The sequence below is a fragment of the Penaeus monodon genome, chromosome 6 (assembly GCF_015228065.2).
Source record: "Penaeus monodon isolate SGIC_2016 chromosome 6, NSTDA_Pmon_1, whole genome shotgun sequence".
In the NCBI taxonomy this organism is placed as follows: domain Eukaryota; kingdom Metazoa; phylum Arthropoda; class Malacostraca; order Decapoda; family Penaeidae; genus Penaeus; species Penaeus monodon.
This window is the reverse complement of record NC_051391.1, coordinates 1912228-1939727: the sequence shown is the minus strand read 5'-3', so window position 1 is coordinate 1939727 and position 27500 is coordinate 1912228. Positions and strand designations below refer to the sequence as shown.

The 27500-nt window shown below is 35.7% G+C and overlaps 2 protein-coding genes across 2 annotated transcripts in view; both read left to right on the top strand.

Moving 5' to 3' along the window:
- The window catches only part of LOC119574140, a gene marked incomplete in the record, with an annotated part of 83467 nt that extends 62525 nt beyond the window's left edge, over positions 1–20942 (top strand). The window contains 12 exon segments of the mRNA XM_037921226.1: positions 7824–8056; positions 8571–8699; positions 9421–9675; positions 9896–10201; positions 13357–14138; positions 14293–14522; positions 14637–14790; positions 14973–15116; positions 15235–15505; positions 17469–18241; positions 18401–18694; positions 18855–20942. Of these exon segments, the coding sequence (XP_037777154.1) occupies positions 7824–8056; positions 8571–8699; positions 9421–9675; positions 9896–10201; positions 13357–14138; positions 14293–14522; positions 14637–14790; positions 14973–15116; positions 15235–15505; positions 17469–18241; positions 18401–18694; positions 18855–19304 (4021 nt within the window).
- A 1700-nt stretch (positions 20943–22642) lies between these two features.
- Positions 22643–24351, top strand: LOC119574139 (TLC domain-containing protein 3A-like). The gene has a single exon (XM_037921225.1). The coding sequence runs from the start codon at positions 22753–22755 to the stop codon at positions 23554–23556; it is 804 nt and encodes a 267-aa protein (XP_037777153.1). The 5' UTR covers positions 22643–22752; the 3' UTR covers positions 23557–24351.
- Positions 24352–27500: the final 3149 nt, after the last annotated feature.

Here is a 27500-nt window from a genome sequence, read left to right as displayed (position 1 = left end):
GGCGGGAAGCAGAGTGTGCGTTTACAGGAAAGGGAAGTGAAACTGTGCCCTCTGGATTGTTCGTTTTTGTTTGAGGTTGAGAAGGATTTGCCATTTTGTTTGTACCTTTTTTATGCCGTATTTCAAAGTTATTTATTTTCTTATTTTTTTATGAACATTTTTATAGCTATTTCTTTTTCTATTCTTGCATATTTCTTGTGATAATGCACCTTATTGTTTTTTTCACACATTATTGAATTTACAGAACAAAAAATGCATCGAGACTTGTGTATTTAGGCTAGAAACTGAGTTGGGAAGAAAATATGTATAAATATATATTTTACCTTCCTTTACCGCTGTTCATATCATGTTCATATCCATGTCTGTTGGTCAACGAAGCCAGCTATTCCCAACGCGTAATGATACCTGCTGCTAGCTCTTGACAGCTGTAGCCTATCGCTCAGCTGTTCTCGCATATGCTGGTACCTTCATGTTATATATACACATTCGAGACCGTTGCTCTTCTGTTTTGTCTTCGGAGTCTGATTCCCTGTGGCAGGTGAAACAGTTGTTTGTTATGGTTAGTTGTTTAACACCTGGTATTGTGTTTCTCGTGTTCTGTTGTATGTGAGCGAGTCACGTGATGCAGGAGATAAGATTCGATTTAAGATCTCGATTGTTCATTTGTCCGCACGAAACCCGTAATTAAAAGATCCCCATAAAGAGTTCTCTTTTATTTATTTAGGACGGTTATTTGGTATGCTTTTATTTATTTTTTTATTTATTTTTACCGTTCATTTACAGGTCATTCATTCACCGTTCTTTTTTTCCAAGACTTACCTGTATTAGCCCTCGCCAGACCTCGGCCAGACAGCTTCCCACCCACTCGCGGTTTCCCTTCCGCCGCCCGCTTCTAGGACTGGTCTCTATAGATTTTGTTTTTATAAGTGCATGTATGTATATATACTTATATATGTATGTATGTATGTATCCGTGTATGTATTTATATTTATTTATCTATGTATGTATGTCTGTGTATGTATTTATATTTATGTATGTGTATGTATTTATTTATTTATATTTGTAAACGTGTCTTCTTTCCTGATCTGATCGAGCGTGATTTTACTCTACGATTACGACTTTAGACAGAGCAGTTTATTGGGATAAGGATTCATCTATATTTTAATCTTAACTAAAAGTTCAATTATTTCTTTCGCCAATCACAAGGAGCCTAGTGGAAGACACGTTTCCATAGTTTAATGTCTACGCGTGCTCTAAAACATGAAATTCCCTTTGTGGCATGACGTAAATAGTGACATACTTTGTAACGTCAGTTGAAAGTGAGATTTTATTGAGCGGTTTGAATCCAAGACCAAGATGGGGGCGAAGGTGAGGTCGCTGGGGCTGTTCCATCAGTGCGTTCGAAGAAGTTGACGGAGGCACAGTTGTACGTTGTTGAACGCATATACACGCACACAACACGCACACACGAACGCGCGCAACTGCTGAATTTACCTAGGATCCATGGGGTTAGGATGAGGGGGTTGGGAGGGGGGGGGGGCACAGGTGCGAATCTGTTTTGTAAGGAGACCAGGTTGGTGCGACGCAAGATCAGGTTACGCAGCCGTGTGGGCGGGGGTTCCTAACTGGTGCGGGGTGGGGGTGGGGGATCAGGATTGGTGACGTTGATGGAGGGGGGGGAGGGGCGGGGGTTAAGTTCAGGATTGGTGGCGTTGATGGGGGGGGGGTAATATTGCGAGATACGGACCTGTTCTTGGATCTGCAACATCATTAAGCCTGGAGGATAGGAATTGTAATATATATATATATATATATATATATATATATATATATATATATATATATATATATAATCTATGTTCGTATATTCTCATAGGGATGGATAGTAAACTCTCGGAAAGACTTCGCTGACAATATAGCAATTGGAACCTTGTCAATCTCCCAATTTCAGTCAGAAAATCGCTCGTGTATCGGATCGGACAGGTGTTTCCTTTGAGCCGAGGGAGGGGGGGGGGAGCGAGAGAGAGCGAGTGGGGGTCAGTTCAGAGGCTGAGCGGACGGTAGCGAGACGCGGACGCTGTGCGGAGAGTGGCAGTAGCAGTGGGGGGAGAGAGAGAGAGAGAGAGAGAGAGAGAGAGAGAGAGAGAGAGAGAGAGAGAGAGAGAGAGAGAGAGAGAGAGAGAGAGAGAGAAAAGAGAAGAGGGAGAGAGAGGACTTGCTTTGGAAGAGGGTTGGCGGTGATTGTAAAAAGGGCCCGCGTGGAATGTCTTACGTCGTGGAATTCGGACGTGCTTGCGTGGAATAGTGACTTCTGAATACGTTTTCGAAGCTCGTTTCGGATGAGAGTCAAAGATATCGAAGACTTTGCATAGAGCACGGGTGGAATAGACGCACTTGCCAAGGCGGGATTTCCCCGAAGTCGATCAAGTGAAAAGGAGGGTTTGTTTTCCTCACGACGTTCCTTCCCTTCTTCCGCCTCGGAGGGAAAAGAGATACATACTTCTGTAACGTAAGTAGAAGGGAGGGCAAGTGCAGGCTCTCGGTGGGAAGGAGTAGCAAGGGCGGAGTGCGGAGCGGGGCGCTAGCGTATGAGGCGGGCGGAGGTGGGGGCCGTGTGGGCGGGGCGCGGCCGAGGCTCGTCTTGACCTGTTCGGGATTCTAGGCAGCCCCTTCCCCGCTGCTCTGTGCCTTGGCTCCTGCTCTCGAGCCTGGGGCGCCTCAAGCCTATCCTGGCAGAGCAGTGTTCATTATCAGCGTGGGCTTTCTGATGAAGTTAATGGATTGGTGTTTCATGGATTCTTAATAAGTTGACTAGTAGACATGAGTGTCGGTTTTGTTTAGATCACGTTCATTAACTGCTAGACACGAACATACTGAATGAAAAAAGAGTGAGTGAGTGAGTGAGTGATTGAGGAAGTAAGTGAGCGAGTGAGTGAGGGATGGGGCTGAATGTGTGTGAAGCGCTTCGTCAACATTATCACCGGCCACAGTTTGTATTGCTGATCTCACTCTCGGAACGTTACGGCCGGCATTCCACGGCACTGTCACGCGGTCGGGCGGTCGGGCGGCGGGGCGAGAGCCACATCTCGACCCAGTTCCCGTTTTCTTTAGCGGCTCGGAAGCGTCTGTCTCGTGCGGGAAGCGGGAGGCAGTGCAACAACTCCTGCGGTCTGGGAAGTCGTGATCGAGGCAGCTTCGTGTGCCAGTAATGAGTGACAGTCGGGGGAAGTCAGGGCCTGCGACGCACCTCTCGCCTGAAGGAGCCTTGTGTGCGACGGAGCCCAGCTGGAGGACGACAGCTGGCACAGGTTTGCAGGGTTCCGGAAGGGTGAATTTGAGGGTGAAGGGTGGGGGTGCGGAGAAAGGCGATGTGCGAGTGCATGTTAAACGTTTGTGGTGCGAGAGCGAGTGTCTTCAGCCCGATCAAATTCGTATCGGAATACCTCACCGTTGGTCGGTTTTGGAAAGTCTGATTTCGAAATCTCATTGGATGGAAGGATCGCGTTTTGAGGTCATTTGTTGAGTGTAATGCATTTAGCCGATAACTTGTTAATTGTACAGGAAGGCAGGGAAGGATGAAACTCGATTTTTTATGGTGGGTATTTCCAAGATTACGCCTTGGGTTTGTTTACTATTAAGGCTTATGGTTTGATATTTGGGATTTTTTTATAACGTCTATGCTATGAATTATGTTTTGAAATATAGAATCGGGTGTGCGGTGTTTACAATACAAAGCAAAGGAAATACCAACTTGAGACAGGTTCTACAAGTCTACGTTGGTGTTTCTGTAACGGTATAGGAGTGCAAACGTGCAAGCTGCGCGGGGGAGCGATACTCGTTGCATAGGAATCGTCAGAGAATGCGAGACATGGGCACATTATCCACGTGGCTGGGTTGCATCCATTGTCATTCCTCAGTTGTCATCCTGAAGTGTTGTGAAAGAGCGGAAAACATATACGTGTAAAGCGTGTTATCAGAAAATCAGAAGAAAAAAACGAATCAAGTTTCATAAGACCAAATACAAAAAAGGCTTAAAATATTACATGTCAACCGTCAAGAGAGCAAGGTTGGCCGGATGAAGTAGAACTGCATGGGTTGACAGGACCTCACTCGGTCCCCTTACATACACAGTGCCGCCTGGGGGGTATACCGGACCGTATTTATAGTCCCTTGCCCAGGCGCGCCCTTGCCAGAATACCTTGTCCTGGGAGGCAGCAGGTTGAGTTTAAAGCAGGGTAGGCGATTAGTTCTTGCCACAGAAATCCGGAAGGAAGTCGTTAAGGCGGAGAGTGAGACGAGAACGAGACGAGACGGTCGAAAAAAAAAAAAAACACACACACAGGACGTTAGGGAAGGTGTCAGTGCTCGCGGGCAGGTGTGCGAGGCGCCTTTTTTCGCTCACTTATTTATGCTAATTCTTCTCTTCTATCCTTAGCTCTCGCATTCTTCTTCTTCTACTTTATGGTCTCCAGTCTCACCTCTCCCTCTTCCCCCATTCATCGCCTGCCGCGTCTCCCTCCCCTCTCTCCCCTCCCCTCCGCCCCCCTTTTCGCCCGCCCTCCTCTCCCCCTCCCCCCCCCTCCCCCCTCCCTCCTCCCCCCCCCCTCCCCCCTCTCCCCCCCTCTCCCCTCCCCCTCCGCCCTCTCCCCCCCGCCCTGCTCTCCCCCCCCTCCCCTCCGCTCCTCTCTCTCCCGCCCCCCTGTCTCCTCTCCCCCCCCCCGTCCCCCCTCCCTCTCTCTCTCTTCTCTCGCTCTTCTCTCTCCTCTCTCCTCTCTCTCCTCTCTTTCCTCCCTCTTCTCCCTCTCTTTTTCTCTCTCTTTTTTTTTCTCTCTCTCTCTCTCTTCTCTCTCTCTCTCTCTCTCCTCTCTCTCTCTCTTCTCTCTCCCCTCTCTCTTTTCTCTCTCTCTCTCCTCTTTCTCTTCTCTTCTCTCTTCTCTCTTTTCCTTCTCCTTTCCTTCTCCTCTTCTCTCTTCTCTCTTTTTTTCTCTCTCTTCTCCCTTTTTTCTCTCTCTCTCTCTCTCTCTCTCTCTTCTTCCCCTTCCCCTCTTTTTCTCTCTCTCTTTCTTTCTCTCTCTCTATTCTCTCTCTCTCTCCTATCTCTCTCTCTCTCTTCTCTTCATTTTTTTTTTTTATATATAATATAATATAAATATAATTTAATTTAATGTAGTTATTATATATAAATATATATATATTATATATATATATATAATATATATCATATAATATTATACATATATATATATATATACATTTTATAAATATAATTAATTATATAATATACCTAATATATAATATAATAATAAAATTTTAATTATTATATAAATATATACATATATATATATATACATATATATATAGATAATATGTATTTGATATATGATAGTATATATTAGTAATTATATAAAAAATATAAAATATAGTAAGAGAAATAGAAATAAAATTATAAAATATAAATAATATATGAATATAGAAAATAATAATAAAAAGAAGAAGGGGAAAAAAGATTAAGGAAAAGTTAACATATAAAAGGAAATATAATAAATATAAGAAAATATAATATAGATAAAAGATTAGAATATATAATTAAAAATATAAAATTAAAATATATATATATAAATTAAATATTTAAAAAATAGAAGAATTGAAAAAAAAATATATATATATAATAATAATAGAAAAATAATAAGATATAGATATATATATATGAATATAAAATAATTACATATAAAATATAAAAAATATACAAGATATAATATATATAATATATATATTATATAATATATAATATATATAATGTAAATTACTATTTTATATATATTATAAATAATATATTTTATTAAAATATTAATTTATATATATTAAAATTATGATATATAATTAATTATTAAATTTTTATATATTAAATTTATATTATATATATTTTTATAATATTATATAAAATATATTATTTTATATAATATGTATAAGATATTAATATTAATATATATTAATAATATATTATATTAAAATATAATTAAAATAATTTTATATTTAATATAATATAATATTATTATAAATAATTTATATTATATATAATATATATATATGTTTGGGGTTTAGTGAAATGAGTGAGTGAGTGAGTGGATGTGTGAGTGAGTGTGAGGAGTGTGTGTGTGAGTGAGGAGGGTTTAGTGTGTATAGGGTTTTATTTGATATTAGATATTTATGTGTGTGTGTAAACAATGTGACAAATCAAAAACACAAAAAACAAACACATAAAAACACACATCGTTAATAGAACAACCTTATGATCAGATACCTGATAGCATTAGGAAGAATAATCCCAATTCACAACTTGTTTGGCCCTATAGATATTTGATACGGTACCTGTACTCGTGTTACAACCTGTGCTGTGGGAAAGTGACCTCTGAGTGGTGGGCAGCCTATAGAATGATAAGCACTTTCTTTTTTAGAGTTACTGGAATGATAACCAATTATTGATGATAGTGGAATCATTTTATAATATTATATATTATATATTATATATTATATATTATTACTTTTGTTCATGTCATTCATTATTATTTTAATCTGTTTTTTATCATATTATTTTTATTGTATTATTATCTCTTTATCATTAATGTCATTGTTATTATTATTGTTATTGAAATTACTATCATCATCATCATGATCATCATTATTATTATTATTATTTTATTATTATTATTATTATTATTATTATTATTATTGCTGTTTTTTGTAATTATTCTTATCATTATGGAAACCATTTTTTGTTGTCATCATCATCATTGTTATTGTTGTTATATTTATTGTTATTAATATTATTTACATTGTATTATTATTTTTTTTTCATCATACATTTTCATTACAGTTATTGTTATTTATTTATTTATTTTTTTATCATTATTGTTTTCATCATCATTATTGTTATTATTATTATTATTATTATTACTGTTACTCTTATTAGTACTATTACTATTACAATTACTATTACAATTATCATTATCAAACCATTTTTTATTATTATTATAGTTATTATTACTTGTATTATTACTACTGTCATTTTAGATGACTTTTGCTTGCTTCTGGATTGTGCTTTTGGATGCTCAGTATACAGTATATAAGGTTACATGAAACTTGAAAGTAAATTGAAGTTGTGGTTGCCAAATCCAGAGAAAAAAGGGATATTTATTTTCTGATTGATAGTCTTCAGTTTCTTGTCCAGTTTATAGTAATGGAATAAACGGTGCAGGCTTTCCACTCGCAAAACTGTAAAATATATGTATTTTTCCTGTTTATTTTTGAAGTTATTGTAAGGCTCAATTTTGTTCTTTCTTTCTTTATTCTATTTTTTCTGTCTTTCTTTTTTTTTCTTTCTTTTTTTTTACTTTTTTCTGTGAGTACTGAGCCTGTAGTCTTAATTATGTATGCAACTCGTTTTTTGATGTTGTTATTATATGCTTTACACTTTTTACCCTCACATATTAATATTTTTATTTATGAAGAATTCTATTTGTTTTGGTAATAGGTAGGCATGTATATGACTAAAGTACATCAAATTATTCTTGGGTAAAAAGAAACAAGAAAAACAAGCTTGAATGTGCATATGTGTAGAGTATGTGTCAAGGACTTTTTCTGGTTTGGCAGTAGCAGATCCTGTTCTCTGTTACAAAGGAGTGCGAAGGGAAATGGCAATTGAGAGAAAAAGAAATTAAATTGGACTTAGAAACAGTTTTTAGTTTGGAATGAAATATATTCATCCATATGATAGACTTATGTGCAATTTACTGATTATATTTTTTCTCTTGATTTTTTTCCAGACAACAACCCAAGTCAGACTACACCTATAGTACCTCACTCACTTACCGTGATCGAGTGACCCCAGACCGGAAGATCGGGTCCCCAAACATGTCCCGTCGGTCTCTTAGGGGTGGGAATGTGGGCTACCTCAAATCCCCAGATTTCTCAACCGCTGGGTTAGATAGTGAACTCACAACCAGTAGCCTTAATCTCAGGAACCGAGCAGTACTTAGGTCCATGGATGCTCTGTCAGGTAAAGTGTTTGCACTGTTTTCGTACCTCTGTTATTTGTACATCACGCTGATGGAAGGGGCTTTTAAGTAGATCAGAGTTGGTAGTTGTGTTTTAAGATAAGAGAGTTGTTCTTTTTTTCTTTTTTTGCCAGTTATTACAGCATTTGATTTCTTGTATCAAGTTCTTATCATGTGGCCATAGAGGTTAATATTACATAATTTTTTTCTTTGTAAATTTCATATGCTTTCAAAAATGATGGTCAAGTACCATGTAGTATTAATTTTTTTATTTGTTTTTCATACATATACCTTATGCATAGGTGACTTTGTCCTCAGTGATTGTAAGCCTTATTTTTTTATGGCCATATATATTTATTGAGTAATATATTTGTGATTTGAATATAAAATAGTTTAGAGAAAATAAAACTAGATGTTATATTGTTATTACCCCGTGAAGCAAAGTAATATTAATCACGTAAAAGTAAATCCTGCAAATAAAATTGTACTTATGAAGCCTCTTTTTTGTGGGTTTAGATACCAGCGATGCTGAAGACACGCAGGAACAGCTCATCATACCCAGGAGAAGATCCAGTAGGAGTCGAAGTATTGATGTCATGCCCAAGTCAAATGGCACAGCGATGAGCAGAACAATAACATCTTCAAGTAAGTACATGTTTACCTTGTGTGTGTAAATTTTATTCCTTTTCCATAATTTGTATATGAATGATACATCTGCCTCTGTTGCTGCCACCTCCTCTTCCTCCTCCTTCTCCTCTTCCTCCTCCTCCTCCTCTTCCTCCTCCTTCTCCGCCTCCTCTTCCTCCTCCTCCTCCTCCTCCTCCTCCTCCTCCCTCCTCCTCCTCTCCTCCTCCTCCTCCTCCTCCTCCTCTTCCCTCCTCCTCCTTCCTCCTCCTCCTCCTCCTTCCTCCTCCTCCTCCTCTCTCCTCCTCTTCCTCTCTGCTCTTTCCTCCTCCTCCTTCCTCCTCTCTCTTCTTCCTCCTGCTCCTCCTCCTCCTCCTCCTCCTCCTCCTCCTCCTCCTCCTCCTCCTCCTCCTCCTCCTCCTCCTCCTCCTCCTCCTCCTCCTCCTCCTCCTCCTCCTCCTCCTCCTCCTCCTCCTCCTCCTCCTCCTCATTGTCAGGATAAGGCGTTACTTGTTGCACTAAAAATATGTACAGTGTAATTGATCAGATGTAGATTTTATGGAACATTTTAGAATCATACATCTTTTGTTCCATGGAATGCCATAGAAAGTTCAGTACTGTTATCACAGTTGTAGGCATACCAATTGTATCAGAGAAGCATTGCATGCAAGCAGATGCTTATCGTTTTAAATTTATACCTGTTTTTTTTGTCTCCTAAAATCAAGTAATATTTCATTAACAGCTTACACAACCACAAGAACCCTCCATCGTGGCCTTGATGCAGATAGTGATGTTGATGATGGCAGTGAGTCTACAGTTCCAATTCGTGCAACACCGTTGACGGCAAGAGGTGGAACACCCCTTGGCCGATCCTCAACGCCACTCACTGCATTGAGAAACAGATCATCACTCACTGCTGAAAATACCAGAGGAGGCTACACTTTGGCAAAGGGGGCCATTGCTGAAGACATTGAGGAAGAAGATGAGAAACCCAAAAGTAACTGTTTTCCCTTTTTCATAACTGTATGAGAATTTTTCATTCACTATTTTGTCAACTTTTTGCCTTCATGTAATAACTTTAATTTTGCGAGAATTACTTGGTTAACATAGTCATAATCTTGAATCAATTTGTTAATGTAGACAGGATTGAAGGTTTAGTGTGTATATGTATTTGCACAAAATATAAAAATTACTAATAAGTTCTTTGCAATAACCAGATACTATTGTGGCATGGAGTCAGAAGAGCTGGGAGACTGTGGTGCGAATAACAATGATAATGACCACATCAGTGATAGCCATGGCCACAAGAGCAGTTACAGCCACTACCTCAAATAAAGTCGATGAGGATTCCCAATCAGAGAAGGCCTCTCAGTCGTCGTTCATATCCAGAATTAACACAACACGAAGGAGGATGGTAACCTCGACAACCGAGTACTGGGAATCGATGAAGGAACGCTTAAGGAAGAACCCCATTCTTATCTGGATCCCTTTGCTGCTCCTGCTCCTCTTATTGGCTCTTGTGGGTGAGTTGACGCTGCTTGTTGTTCCTCCATTCAGTGTGTAATGCTGCATGCATATTTATATCAACACTTCGTTAATTCTGTGTGTAAGTGAAGCCACCTTATTAAAAAATGATTGAGTGGAAGACATTTACATTGTCAATATGCTTCAGAAGGCCCACTAAAACCATATTTTTAATCCAAGCATATTGATAGGGGTTAAGAAATATGGATTTTTATTATGATTACTTATTATTACTGGGAATGTAATTTTGGGAACTGTGAATTAAGAGGATATGGAAAGAATCAGAATTGCAGTTTATGGTTTCCACTCAGATGCAAATATTTACTCTCAGATAAATAAGTTCTTTCACATATCTTTAAAGAAATAAACAATTATGTTCATCCTATTTATTTAGTTCTGGTGATTTGAACTACAATTTTGAAGATTTGATATTGTATCAGCTCTGTGCTACAGCTGTTTGGTTATTTTGTCATTTATTTATTTATGAATTTATATGACCTTTTTTCAAATAATAGAGAAAGATTGTAGTTCAGAAAAAAATGTTTTAGCTGCATAATATTCTGTGGAATGAGCAATTTGGCTTCTGATTTAAAAACAGAGAAATAAACTTTTAAGAACCACCAATGATTTGAAATAAAATAATAAATGCTAATAGATTTAAAACTGTTAGGAACTGATGAGCTTAACTTATTGATGCTGGGGTGGCAGAAATATGTGTGATGTTCACTGTGCTTTTAGTTTCTTTGTTGTGTTTGCACATAGATGGCTCTACAAGGACATAGTCACCAAGGAGTCAATTTTAGTCCTACCAATCTCACATTTTTATCAATTTCTTTGATTTTTGTAAAAAATCCTTTATATTTTTTGTTATTAGTATTGTTAATGACATTATAATAATCATATAGTCAGTAAATATAATGGCAAGAGATGCAACCCCAAAGTCACCAGGAAAATGTTGTGTTCACTGTAGTATTGTTTTGTGAAATGGCTCGGCAACTGATCAGCCACAAAGGAGTCAATTAGTAGACCTTGTGATTTTTTTTTTTAGTAATGCTGTGAGAATCAATGCTGTTATATTTATTATAGATATTATAATTATTATATTGTTATTGGGATTACTAACAGCAATATTTGATATCAAGAAATATTTCCAAAAATCAAAACAAAGGGTAAACAGGTGAGACAGACGAGACTCATAATTGGCTTATTGATGACATAGTACTTGTGGAGCCATCTGTGTGTAAAAGGAATTGATAAATTAAACTTACAGTGGGCATGACGTATATGACATCCCTGGTGGCTTTAGGTTAACTAGAGAAAAACAAACAAACAAGGAAAGGGAAATCTAATAATTGGCTCCCTGGTGGCTAAACACTTGTTAAAACCTGTAAGTGCAAAAAAAAAAATCACAAAACTATAGTGGACAGTATATATATCGTATTTTAAGCACTTGATGTATTCTATGATTCATATAAAGGGATCACCCACCAGAATATCATTTAGGGAATTTAGTTATTTCTCCCCATTTTGTGAAGAGCGCATCCTGCCTGCTTCATAAATGTTTGGTAGATTAGGTTTCAGAGTAAATTGTGTATAGGGTTTGGCTCTCATTTATCATTTATTTCTGTAAGATAGAGCTGTTGTTATATCCACAATATCTTTTTGGTTGTATTTGATGTTCAGGTTGGATACTCAGGAACTAGTTTTGCACAAAGTAGATGTGACTGCAGGTTTAAATCATTATATTGCGATGAATATTAGTTTTCTTTAGTGTTATTTTTGTTAGAATGTGTAGTAACTAACATTTGTTTACAAACATTGTGGAAAACTTTGAACTACACCTAAAATCTGATAGGGCACACTGCTACATAAGAACAAGGAGAATATTTGAGCTTCAAGTTTATATTCTAAGCTGTGTGTGGCTTTGTGTGTTCTATTTTAAGGGCTGATATCTTGAGAATAAGCTCTTGAAACTGTGGAGAAAATCTTTTTGTCTTTTAGCTGCTGGATTTTTTTTCCTTTCTTTGCTTCAGTAATGAAATGGAATAAGACTTGCTTGTTTGCTGTGATTATTCTTGTTTTTTCCCTTCTTTTGGGGATGAAATATGATATTGGATGATAGAGAGAGAGAAAAAGAAAGGTAGTTACTTGATATGATATGATATAAGTTATTTTTCCATGTTTCCTTTACAACCAGTTGTATTATGTAAAGAAAAGAAAAGAAAAGAAAAGTCCACAGTTCAGTAATAGGGGTAAATCTCTGATATTCAAGGAGATATAAACGTCATGCTTAATTTTTTTATATTCCTCTTTCATCAAGGTTATTTGTGCTGATTTGTTGTTTTCAGGTTGCAACATACCAAGCTCTCCAACCAACAGTACTCAATCTACTAATAATGCTATTAATAATTCTCTAATAACTTGAATATTTCCTTTCCTCTGATAAAAAAAAAAATCAAACAAACTTGGAAGCTCTTTTATTTTATCTTGTCTCTTTTCATTCCTCTAAGATAGTATTATGGGAATCACCAATGCCCATCCTTAAAATGAGTATTGGTTTACACATAAGTGCTAGTTGGCATTCGTAAAATAAGTGCAGCCTGTAGTGCACTTTAAAGTATGATATGTTGATTAGCATGTGGTAGTTTGCTGTCATAGTTGAAGTATTACCTATAAAGTTTTATAACTGCATGTGCCATGTTAATCAGACTGCATGATAGCAGTATGTATGAGATGTGTTACTAATATTTGTGTAGAGGGGGCTTTCTGCTAAGTTAAGATTTCCTCTCGATTAAGATATGGTTACCAAGATTAAAAAATCCCCTCTTTTATGCTTGTAAAGCATTCACCTGATAACATGAGCCAAGAAAGCAGTTAAATTAGTTGCCTGATGCTTAAGAAGGATTCCAAGCTACAGATGCTCTATAAAAAAAAAATATATATATTTATTTATTGTCACTTAGGCATAAGCAGATTAATTTGTTGGTATATCATATTTTAGTTCATACTTGTGTATTTCTGTTTCTGATATTTAAAGGATGAAGTAATTATGTTATTATCGGGACCAAAATAAAAAAGGGAAAGCTGTTAAAGTTAATTTCGATTCATGTTATCAGAAGAATGACCAGCTAATGATAATTTTCTCTACTAACAGCTTACTGGTGGCTGTTGCAGTCCCGTGCCAAGACAGGTGATGCTACTGATCCCAAAGAAACTGATGGAACCTCATTCCTGACACTTCTTGTGACTTCTGTCTCTGACATGACCCATTCATCAATATCTGGCATCTCTTGGGTTTTTGGCCTTGCTTGGCTGTCCCTCGTAGACTTGTGTGAATGGATTGGATCTGCATTTGTTGCTGGTGTATCTGCTGCTTGGGTATCAGTTTCGGGCATGTTCACATGGCTTGGGTCTGTGACGTATGCCTGCCTTGCTTTTGCATTAGACTGGCTGTATATTGTCTTAGGGTTCCTGCAGTATATAGGCCTAGCCATCCTAAGTTTCTTTACTTCTGGTGTCTCTTATCTCTCTGCCCTCTTCCTTCCTGTCAATGATACCAATAACAATATGGATGAAGCCCAAACCACCACGGAATCATGGAGCGTAGTTGGCTGGGTCTCGAGCATCGTCTCCAAGGAAAGTTTCTCTCAGTTATATGCAAGTGCTACTGAAATAACCCAAACCTCTGGAAATTGGTTATGGAATAGCTGGCTCTGGCTTATTGTGACCCTTGGAGAAACTCTAACTTCTGCTGCTGCTTATGCCCAGTGGCTCCTCTACAGCCTCTTTTCTCTTGTTGTCTACCTGTTAACGGGACTGTGGAATCTTCTGTTATATTTGATCCTTGGTGTGACTGGCCTTATCACATCTGCTGCATCATCAGTCTCATATGCTGCTGTTACAACATCTTCGGCGCTGACCAATGGTGCCAAGCTGGTAAGGCACTATATCCCTTTGTTAGTTTTTTAGCAAATACTTGTAGAATATGATGTTCAGATTATTGATTACTATATCTTAATAAAAAAAGGACAGGTTTATTTAAAATTAAACAACTTTCATATATTAACCCTTCTCTTGCTTTCTGTTCCAGATTGCCTTACCTTTTTATGGATCTTCTGAATCAACAAAGGAAACCACCAGTAAAACGGTCATCACAACTCCAAAAGTGGAACAGAATATCAATGTGAACAATCACTCAGTGGTTGAAATTGTGGACCGAGTATTGGGTAGCGAGGAGTTGAAAACCCTCATTGCAGCTGTGGCATCAGAGAGTTCCACAAAGGGACAGTTGACTATGGATGATGTATCAAATCTTGTGAAGTGAGTATTGTGGGTATAATGCTATTAGAGCATGATAACCGATTTAGAAAGTTTATGATAAATTTGCTATTTTTTGTTATTAGTTGAGTAAATTTGCGTTGTTTTTCTTCAAAGGTCTGTTGTTGAAGGAGAACTTAACACATTCAAAGAGGAAGCGTCTGCCTTGCGAGATGAGGTAGGCTCAAAGATTTCAATAACGGAGGATACCAACAACTACATCTTGTCTATGCAGGCGCATCAAGAACACCTTATCAAGCAGTTGGATGAGGTATGGAATATTATTTCTCCTTCATTTCTTATATATATATTCTTATATATTTTTATAGTTTATTTTTGGGTTAGAAAATATCATTCCTGGAGTTGTCTTTTATTAAGTTATCCTGCTTTGAATGTGTAATCTAGGGATCCATCTTTCAAAATATTGTTACTAATTTGTTTTCTGAACACTAGTTGGGCACAAGACTAATCAAGATGGAAGGATCTAATGAGGAGAGTCAGAAACTATCAGCAGAACAGCGTCAAGAGTATGAAGATCAGTTGACGGGTCTCAAGAAGGAGATAGACCTGCTTGGCACTCATCTCAACAAATTACAGGTAACATTTTTGGATGGAATAAGATGCAAAGGGTTATTATTGTCAAAAGTTGACCATTGAATGCTAATTGATTTAGAATGCAGTCTACTTGAATTTGCTATTTTCTTCCATATAACAGACCGACCACACCAACCTTGCTACTGAAGTTAAGAGCTGTTGCAAAAATAGCAGTCTGACGTTAGCTGATGTAGAGAGACACGTCACCACTTTACTTGGGGACATCCTAGGCCTTCCAGCATCCTCTCAAGATGAAGGAGCAGAAGATGGAGTGAATACCTGGAGTGCGGGAGAGATGGGTGCTTGGCTGAAGAGCTATTTTGTTGCCAAGGATGAGCTGGAAACAAGACTCAATTTGCTAACGGCATCAATGCAGATGAAACCAGTGGAAGGTATGCTTTAACATTTATTATTATTATTATTATTATTATTATTTTCTTCTTCTTCTTCTTCTTCTTCTTTCTTCTTCTTCTTCCTTCTTTCTTCTTTCTTCTTTCTTCTTTCTTCTTTCTTCTTTCTTCTTCTTCTTCTTCTTCTTCTTCTTCTTCTTCTTCTTTCTTCTTCTTCTTCTTCTTCTTCTTCTTCTTCTTCTTCTTCTTCTAATTACTCTTAACCCATTGCCGACGGGTGGCATGTACGTACATGCCATGGCATGGCGGGACCATCTGCCGGGGGCATGTACGCACATGCCATAGAGGATGCATGCACATGCCATGAGTTTTTTTTTGTTACAATCACGGCAAAAGATTATTTTTCTGCCAGTGAAAGTGTGATTAAGTCGGTTTTAACACTTTCTCATTTTTACCATGCAACAAACAAAAAAAATGCAACAACCGACATTTCAACTCCATGATGCCGCACATGCTTATTTTATTCGGACTATAGACCGAATAATGTCAACTAGGATTTCTATATAACACTAAAATACCTTCAGTCCGATTTATCAGGAAGTTTGGCAAGTAAGCACTGTAACAAATCATGAAAATGAAAGAACAAAATTTTGAGTATTACGAAGGAAACGCAGGGGGTGCTGGTAATTGGCATATGGTGCCAGCATGCTAGGGCAACGATATAAGCCCCCGGCAGCGAGGCCCGGGCCTCTATGAATGCTACCTGTCAGTAATGGATTAAGGAGGGTGAAAATGATCTTCAGAACTTTTCATGAAATCACTCAGACATATTATTCAGTGTATCATGTCAAAAGTAAAAGCGATCAATTTTTAAAAAAGGGAATTAGTAATGATATTAGTAATAATGATAATGATAATAATAGTAATGATAATAGAATAATGAGAAAAATAATGATAAAGATTAATAAGAAATAAGAAAAATAGTGAAGTGAATAAGAATATAAATCTATAATAATGATGATTATGCTAATAATGATAATGATGATAATAGTGATAATGATAACGCTGATGATGATGATATTTTTAATAGTAATAATAATAATAATAATAATAATAATAATAATAATAATAATAATAATAATGATAATAATAATAATGGTAATAATAATGATAGTAATTAGGATTGTGATTATAAGCAGATACTAAGAGTTATAATGAAAATAATAATAATGATATAGATAATAAGAAACAAGGAAAATAATGAAGAGAATAAGAACTTTAATTGATAAAAAAAAGAAATAAAATAAAATAATAATAATAATAAAATAAATAAATAAAAGAAAAGCATTAGATTTATGTCTGTATCATGAGACTTCTAGAGAAAGGATGCACGTTCTCATATACGTATGCATAATGAATGAAACCTGAGGAAATCCGTTTTAAGAAATATTCAAAATAATGGGTGTGTCTAAATGGTAGATCGTAAAGTGCGTGGTATAAGTTCTTACATGCATTTTTAATTTGAATTGGGAATGTGTGAGAAAAAATAGGAATATAAGTGATCTGTATTCATGTTGACAAATGTATAAAAGTATGAATGAGAATGAATATCTTCACAATACAAGAGATGTACTTGACTGGTTTCGATTGTATCTTCGTCGGAAACGACGTATTTCTGACGAAGATACAATCAAAATCAGTCAAGTACATCTCTTGTATTGTGAAGATATTCAATTCATTCTCATTCATACCTTTTGTACAGGAATATAAGTGTTATACATCCTCTTTTGATTTTTTAATGTTTAATTAAACATAATTGAAGGTCAAGAAAGTGGTTACAAGTCTTGCAAGAGGATATATGACAATATTTCTGATCAAAAAGATTTAAGACATTTTGAATATTTTAAATAAAGACAATTTTAGGGACACTAGATAGATAATTCAAGAGAGGAGATTGCCTTCCTACCTATGGAACAAATTATGAGAGTATACAAATCTGTTACAGGTGAGACCGATACAGACAAAGCTTCAGGAGTTCTGATACAGCAGACAATAGCACAGACCACACAGATGGTAATGGACACTGTTTTGGAAAAATTGCGAGCAGAGATCCATAAGCAGCATTCTGAATTCTCTGACCAGGCACAGCAGCAGGTAACAGACCAAGTCAATCTCCAGATTCAGGCAGCAGCTGAAGTCCTGGGAACACAGATTACAGATCAGTTACAGCATCGTTTTGAGACCACAAAGGTACAGATTACAGACCAAATCAACATTGCTGTAGATTCGGCAGTCAAGGATTCCGTGTCCAAGTCAGTTGCCTCAGTTGTACCTGAAGTTGTAGCAAAGGCAGCACCTGATATGGTTGCAGCAGTTGTTCCTGACATAGTTGCACAAGCTGTTCCAGGTGCAGTTGACTCTGCAGTAAAGATTGCAGTTGCAGAGGCTGTACCAGAAGCTGTAGAAATAAAAGTGTCTAGTGCTGTACCATCTGCTGTACGAGATGCAGTTGCTGAGTCTGTTCCTGAAGCTGTTGCTAAAGCTGTGCCAGAAGCTGTATCAGAAGCTCTACCAGGTGCTGTCAATGAAGCAGTCAACACAGCTGTTCCTGAGGCAGTATCAGCTGCAGTTCCAGAAGCTGTTGCCTCTGCTGCACCAGAAGTGGTAGCCTCGCTCCTGCCATCAGTTGTACAGGCTGCAGTAAATGAGACAGTGTCATCAGCAGTTCCTGCTGCAGTGGAAATGATTGTAAATAAGGCAGGTGATCAAGAGTTAAAGGTAAGGCCTAAGACTCACTTTAGGAATATATATGGAATCAAGGCCTAGTTGTAAAGAGGTAGGAGTGAATATACTGTTTATATTACAGACATGATTAGATGGATATGTACATGCATTGTATATATTTTTTCAACTAATAGTATTTATTTACAATTGCAGCAGAGTGGAGGTGACAACATTGCCATTATGGGAGTCTCCTCTGCAACAGACAGTAGTGAAGAAGGGAAACTATCTGCTACAGTCAACATTTCTCAGAATCTTAACAATGGATCAAACTTTTCATTTGTACCATCTGGCAGTGCATTCTCAGCAGGGTTAAATGAATCTGCCGTAATACAGATAGTTAAAGATGCACTCATGAAGTATGATGCAGACAAGACTGGAATGGTGGATCATGCCCTAGAAACTGCCGGAGGAAATATTATATCAACGCGCTGCACGGAGAGTTACCAGGTAAGATGAAACGAGTATAAGAGAAGCATCCTCTTCTGCACTTATACTGTCTTTGAATATATTGCTTACTTTATTGTGGATTTTTCAGATATGTTTTCTATCAAGCTTATTAAATAATATATTTATTTATTTTATTTTATTTATTATTTTTATCTCTCAGGTACACCAGGCTGAAGTGAGCATTCTTGGATTCCCTGTATACCGCTATTCAACAAATACCCCTCGCACCATCATCCAGCCGGGGCGCATGCCTGGTCAGTGCTGGGCATTCAAGGGATCTCAGGGCTACATTGTGATTCAACTGGCTGGATCTGTCCGACCAACTGGATTTAGCTTGGAGCACATACCCAAGTCTCTGTCACCCACGGGGGAAATCGATTCTGCCCCACGTGAGTTTGAGGTATGGGGCCTGCAGCAAGAGAGTGATGAAGGAGTTTATCTTGGAAGCTATGAGTATAACCAGAATGGAGATCCACTTCAATACTTCCCAGTTACCGAAGAAAATGCCCAGTATTTCCCAATGATTGAGGTCAAAATTAATAGTAATCATGGGAATTTGCAATACACCTGCATTTACAGATTTAGGGTTCATGGTTTGCGGTATGTTTAAATGATGTACCATTGATCTCAAGTGCTATTAACTTTAGATGTGACTGTGGCCTTAGATTCAACAACTCCATTTGCATATCTGGATGAGTCATACTATCCTATTTTGTCAAATACTGCCAATCTCCTGTCCACTGATTTTTATTTTAAATTTTTTGTATAGATTGCTTGACTGAAATCAGAATCCCAAAGCCATATGTGCTTTTATGAAGTTGGATGTATTGTAAAGACATCAGTACCTGTTGTTGCCAGGGTAGTGAATCCCTTGGTGAATATGAAAGTGTGATAGTGTTTTCTCTTTTAATTTCTTTATTGTACAGTAAGACTGGACTGCAAGCTTTATATTCTTGTACATTGTACAGCACATTTCCTCTGGAATGAAAAATTGATCTCTTGTATGTATATTTCATTCTTTCATCGAAGAAATACAAAATTGATGTGCAAGTTGCCAAGTTCATTTTAAGCTACTTACTCAGCTAACTCTTGATTTACATCATTGACTGATTAAAAACTCCCCTTCCCTTGATAATACAATTTTATAGATTTGGTTGCCATTCAGATTTATTTGTATGCAAACTGCAATCTATTTAAGAATTTGATTCATTAGTTTTTGTTTTAACTGTACTGTATAGAAAAATATTCCCTTATTTTAAGATTCCAATACATCAACAAAGAAAGTCATATTGGTTTGCTTATGAAATTTTCAAGAACTTCACATTTTTGTAAGTCAAGGTGTTGTATTGTTTGGGATATTTTTGAATGTCTGTGAAAAATAACTTCATGTTTGTTGATTGTTTGTATATATGTATGAGAGAAAGAGAGAGAGTGAGAAGAGAGTGAATTTACAGTTCAGGTCTGCATTTGCACAACTTTGTGCTGCAAAATGCATAAGAAGCAAATGTATTTTTTTTTTTTTTTTTTTTTTTTTTTTTTTTTTAATCCGATAAATGGAAAACAAAGCATTGGTGCTGAACATAGCCTTCCCAGCCCAAAGATTAAATTTTTATGGTGGCCTGTTACCTGCTGCTGGTTGGTCATAAAGTTATCTGTACCTGTAGAAGGTATTGTATTTGTTGCAGAATGGAAGCTCTAAGGATTATTCTTCCATGATGAATTAGTCCACAATTTCACTTTTAAAAATCAGTGGAGGCTATGATATGGTTGTCAAGAGTTCACTCTAATGTTGCCAAAGGTTGCTTAAGATTGTGCCATTCACAAGTAATGAAGTTTACTCCGTGCCTGTTTTAGAGGCTTAGATAAACTAGTAATTTGAATAGTCAAATTGAAACCTTCAAACAACCCAAAGATGTGTAGGGCCTGATACTGCACATGTATTTTTAACATGAGGTACAAAGAGGAACAATGTTAGTATTTGTATGTAGATGTATGTACTTATTTTGTACAGGTCTTGGACATAAACTTTGTAAGAAAAATTTTGTACATTTATGAAAAGACACAAAAACAGGATATATTATATATATGTATGGGAGAATAACTGTTGGCTCGTGCCTGGTCTGCAAATCTTCATTTTCATGCTTCCAGGGTATTATTTTTTCTTTTCTTTTTCTTTTATTTTCTCTTATTTTGCTAGTCTCCATTCTTGATCAGCCAGAAGAAACTAATAAAATATTAACACATTTTATACTGTGTTTTGATTATTCCTATTTTGATCATCAATTTTGAACAATTTGTATGACATTTAGTAAAGGTTAATATGAGGAAAGGATTTTCCTGCAGGAAAAGGGAGAAACCAAGGAGAATGCAGATAATTTGAAAGTTTAGTAGTTTGTTGCTACAAATGTTAAGGATTTGCAAATATGCAAATTTACATTTGCACTTTTGTCTTATGCAATTAGATATGTATGCATTAAATGTAAACATGTATGAAATCACAAAATCTGTTATTTTGAGCATTTCCGGAGATGAGAAATCTACAATCCTTTGCTCAAATAATTAACAGCAAAACAAATTAAACAACTTTCATGAAAGTCATCAAACTTACTGAAAAAAAACATTATCAAATTAAATTAAAATGCATGTAGACATAGTTACAATGCTTTATTCCTTCTACTACTACAAAAGAAATGTTTAGATGTGATACCAACCAATGTGGTCAGATAAAGGCAAAACTAAGATGACCCCCAGCAACTGATAACAACATGCAGCATTCAGGGTAATTCAGATTTACGAAAACGCATTTAGACTTCTGCTGCTGCTCCCCTTTTCTCTATATTTTTTCTCTTATTATTATTATTATTTTTTGTAAACTCCCACCCCCCTGGAGCTATTTTTCATCTATTCAAGTCATATGGATTAAACAAATATTTCCATTGGTACCCTGGTGGAAAATGGAATGAACATACAAACCAATAAATAAAATGTATTCCATGCAGTAAACAGATGACATGGACTTTCAGAAGCATATATATCTTTAGAAGAAATCTCGAAAATATAAACCATTAAATGTTACGAGTAAGCATATCAGAAGACAGTTCCATAAAATATACAGTTGCCAAGTAATTAACCAGTAAAATTTAGCTTTGCACACAAGTTACCACTGAAATTTGTGTGGAGTATATGAAGTATGCGACAAACTGCAAAGTACCTTCTTGATACATAAAAAAAAAAATTATATATATTATATATATATATATATATATATATATATATATATATATATATATATATATATATATATATATATATATATATATATATAATATATATATAATATATATATTATATAATATTATATATAATGATATATATATATATATTATATATATATATATATATATGATATAATATATATATATATATATATATATTATATATATAATATAATATAATATATATATATATATATATAATATATTATATAATATATATATATATATAATATTATAATATATATATATATTATATATTATATATATAATATATATATATATATATATATAATATATATAAATATATAGTATGTATATAATATATAATTATATATATATATATATATATATATATATATATATATATATATATATATATAAATACCACACACAAGCGAGTTTTCTTACTCCATACCCACGTATATCTTACCCATACGACAGAAGCGGATTCTACGCAATTACCCCCCTACGCATTAACCCTTGAAAATTGGGATAAAAAAATAAAATAGTCTACTATTTCCCACCATCACAGAGAACGTGAATCCAATCCTCTCCGTTTTCTGTTGTAGGGGCAGCGCTGATTGGCCGAGGCCGCCTCACGTCGCCCTCCAGCCAATCAGAAGCCCCGTCGCAGCGCTGACGCAATTCCACATAAACAAACCCTGAGTGTCAGCTGACGCGTAAGGAGCTGATGCGAGAGCACGTACGGAAGTAGCGAGGAGGAAGTGCACGGTCGTAGAGGGAGGGGGAGACTCAACCAAAAGAAAAGGAAGGAAGCCAGTGATGATGGAAAAGCAGATCGCAGTGGGGGTGTACGCGCTGGGTGCCTGGTTTTCCCTGTACCTGTTGATCGCCAGTTTGTTACGTTTGTGGACACGAACTAGTCATCTGCCAGACGCCCATCGCGCCCACATCACTGAGAGCTTCGTCTCGGGCGTGCAAGGAGCTGCCTGTGGGATAGTGGGGCTGTGCACAGTGGTATCATGCAAGCACGACGTCATGGGCGAGAAGTACCCCCTGGCCGTGCACTACTCGTCCATAGGCACGGCGTACTTCGTGTACGACCTCTGGGCGATGTACCGCAGTCACGCAGCAAGCAAGGCCATCGTGAAGAGCCAGCTAGAATGCTTGTTTTCCTATCTCAAGAAAGACTTGCTGATGATTGTGCACCACATTACCATAGTTCTCGTGCTGTTTCCTGCGATGGTGTACCATTCTCCCATGGGACACTTCTTCGTCGGGTGTTTCTTCTGCACGGAGCTTTCTACCCCCTTTGTGAATGCGAGAGTGATTCTCAGCCGATTGGGCCTGAAGAAATCAAAGATTTATGTGGTGAATGGATTACTCATGATGACAATATTTGCCATGTGCCGCATTGCCTTGTTCCCCATCATGTATGCAGCATACTTAAGCCAGCAAACAAAAGCACCGACACACATCCAAGCGCTTGCGAAAATCCCCCTTACGTGTCACTTGTCGTGTTTATTAGTGCTTGCTCCGCAGCTGTACTGGCTGACACTCATGGTAAAGGGGGCTTTAGCTGTTGTAAATGCCCAGTCTTCAGAATTACCGGTGAAGGATGAATGATAATAGATGAGCTAGTCATCTTAATGGCTGAAAATATTTTAATGCAATTCAGGACTCGTTCAGCAATCTTAAGAACGATAATTGGAAGTGCCAGAAAGGATTTTAAAATCTACGCAGATGTGACCATGTTAACCTGGAGAAAAATTGTGATAATCAAGTAATCTCTTGTTGAAAATATTATATGAATTCCAAGTAAATTTGGAAGATGAATATAATGCATGTTAATGAGAAATATTGACCTGCTCTATGAGCTTCTGTTTTTGAGTTATTGTTTTACTGTTTTGAAAAAAAAAAAATATATATATATATATATTAAATATGGAATAATAACAGTTATCTAAGATAAGCATTCAGGAAATTTCAACTTTACTAGTAAAAATGATGAAATATTTGTTACAAAAGGTTGGCAGCATGAGCTAACAGACATCAAAGTATTCATTTAAGATATATTTCTTTTCTTTTTATTTGTTATGACTAATCAACTCAAGGATATCACTGATGTAATGCTCATTGTAACATATGAAATATAAAACTATTTCTCATATATACATAACAGTTGCTCATATAGAATCAAAACCACTCTTATGCATGTTAATGTGATGGTCTGTGGTTATCACATGAGACTGATAATCACTTATACTGGTATATTAATTTTGTATTTTGCAGTTAATGTTATATAGAGAGAATATACTAAAATAGAGGTAAAATTTATAATAGAGTTACTAATATGTGCTATTTAAAGACAGAATCACAATTTGTTAATAATTTCTAAAAAAAAAAAAAAAAATCTGTCAAGTAGAAATTTGTTAACGGACAAGTAAAACTCAGAATGGAGTTTTCCACAATTTGTTGGTAAACATTTTATGCATAATGATTGTTGGCTGATTACAAGACTGTCGGAAGTACTTTTAGTAAGGGGCATGTAAGGATTTTTTTTTTTTTTTTTTTTTTCAATCACACAAATTATTTAAGTAATTATAGAATACAGTCTCTTTCTTGCCCTGATCTGATTAGGAGGATACAAAATTCATTGATTAATTACTTTTGAGAAGAAGCTTGAAAATGACAAGAGTTTTTCATTACATACTAGCATCAGATATATTAGAGCTATATGTTGCATAATAATATTGTGTGGAGTTCTCTGTTTCTGTAATTCTTTCGAGGAACAGATGTATAGGCTTGTTTGCATATTTTAGTGAATCAACTTCATCTAAGGCTTTCTCATAAAAACACCACACACACACACACAAACAGTTACTGCTTTTAGGTCACATTGAGTTTTTCAATCTTTCTTCTTGTTCGTTCTCTCTCTCTTTTGTTTGAAAGTTATACTCTTTAGTGTAAATGTAGGATGGGATATATTCATGCAGGTAGATCTCCATTCACCAAAGATTATAATGATGTGGAATATACAATTTATTTTATTTATTTTGGTAAGGATATGTCTAGTGAATTTTCTACTGTATTTTATTTGTTATTAATTTCCATTATTCCTTTTTCTTTATTATTATTATTATGAGTGTTGTTATAGGTATGATTATAATTGATAATTTTGATGATTGTCGTTGTTGTTGTTATTGTTATTATTTATTATTATTAATTATTATTAATTATTATTAATTATTATTAATTATTATTATTATTATTATTATTATTATTATTATTATTATCATTACTCCTACTATTACAATTACAATTACTCACCTGCTTTTAGGCTTTTTAAGCAGTTTTTAGTTATAATTGGCAATCATCATCATCTCACATTAATTACGCAATCATATCCACGTCATCATGTTCATGTCACTCAGTTCATTGTCAGTATTTGCATTAATTTGGTGTGATTAGATATACGGTTTACTGTTCCTTTTTATGCAAGTGGAATACTTAATTGAAAAAAAGGAAACAGTGTAGGATTTACAGTGTTTGGTGTGAGTTGGCCTATTTTGTAATGACATTTGTGATTTTCAGGGATATATGCAGCTATGGCATACTGATACAAAATGCAAAAAAAGGAATCACTGTGAAAGTTTGTTACTGGTATTGAGATTTTTGTAAAATGGTATATATATATGTTACATGTGAATTACAGTATACCTTGTAAAGTTTTGAAGTATGTTATATATATATATATATATATATATATATATATATATATATATATATATATATATATATATATATATATATATATATATATATATATTACAGTATATGCATGTTTGATAGTAAAGCATAGCTTCCTTGTTAAAAATATTTCATTAAAATGGTTTTATGAAGCTGAATGCTGCTTCAAAATAATAAACCATTTGGAGATCATTGTCCCGTTAAGTTTGTTTCTTATAGGAAATATTTTGTGATACGTATGACCAAATTAGGAGTAAATCAACTTTGCAGTCTTTGGTAATTATTATATTATCAAGTCATGGATAATCCAGTGGAAATGTAGTGGTTGCTAAGATCTGAATGCAGCAATGTACCACAGCTCGGGAAAGAGTTTGAAGTAGGGATTATAGTTTTTAATGTTTTGTGCCTTTTCTGGTGTTTATCATCCTTACATGCCTGGTGGGAGCATTGGGAGTAGAATGTGATTTTAGATGTACGGTTCAAGATTGAAGACACAAGGGTGAGATGTAGGCCTGTTTGTGAAGAGAATCAATATGCTCTGAATACTTAGTTTAGGTCTCTTAATATTGGTCTCAAAGGTAATCTAATTTTTCTACTTAATTAATAATATATCCATATCTTTAATATCTACTGATTGGATCTGACTAGCTAGCTAACATTTGGGAATTATCTGATACATGTTCTCATTACTTTGTTGAGTTTTCTACATGTTAAAGTAGCCCACAGTATTCATATGCTTGTGTGTAACAGCTCACCAACTTTGGTGTTTGTTATAGTGCCAAAACAGGCTGGGAACAAACCAGAGGTGTTCAATGGCTGTTTCTCTTTCTATGAAAATATGTGAACTACTGATGCAGCATATCTGATGGTAGTATATACATATAGACCGATGAAAATTTTCTGTGATATCTTGCAAAATTTGATAGAAATGTTGTGCAACATTCAACTGCTTTGTGGATAGATTATTAAATTTAGAATGTTTTGCAATAGTTACAGTATGAACAATGTACACTTGTCCACATGAGTTTCCGACCATCAAACTAGTTTGTTTCTCACGGGTGTGATAGTAACATTGTGTGTGGGACAGGTCACTTATATTAGTGGGTATCTACTTAACAGTTCAAGATGTTTTACTCTGTTCTTTGTTCCACTTACATATCCCAGTGTTACCAGATCAGCTGACCATTGATCAAAAACATGGTGTGGTGGCTGTAAGGTCTTGTGGACATATGCTTCTGATTTCAAAAGTATAATCAGATAGTCTTAACAAATGTGTTAAGGCATATTCTTATGTAAATAGTATTAAGCTATAAAAAGACAGAAAATATCATAATGATTAAACACCCATGATGCATAGTATTCATATGTATTTCTTGCAAGTGGTGAAGTTCAGTATTTGAAATGTTATTTTAACCCTGTAAACTGTATACAACACAAGAGGTTAATACAAAGATGTTATAAAATTGTCATATCCCCATTTTTGCTTGGCATAATATGTTCAGCATTCAAAGTAACTTCATATTACAAGAGAAATGTTATCTGTTATTACAAAACATTTATGTGCATGCATCTGTCTGAGAAAGAATTATATATGTACACACACAGACATAGATCTACCAATACATCTATATATTTCTCTATATATGTCTCTTTACATCTACATCTATCTGTTTATGCTATATATATATCAATATATTTCTGTATGTCTGCATATATCTGTATATAAATATATATAGGTTAGGTGCATAGTTGTGCCAAGCTTATTTGTCTGATCTCAAGGAGTGGGAGATAAGTGTGAGGCCCTCAGGGCTAAAAAGATC

Bases quoted from the DNA above. Each gene is read 5' to 3' on its own strand.
- LOC119574139 (XM_037921225.1), top strand. From the start codon at position 22,753: ATGATGGAAAAGCAGATCGCAGTGGGGGTGTACGCGCTGGGTGCCTGG.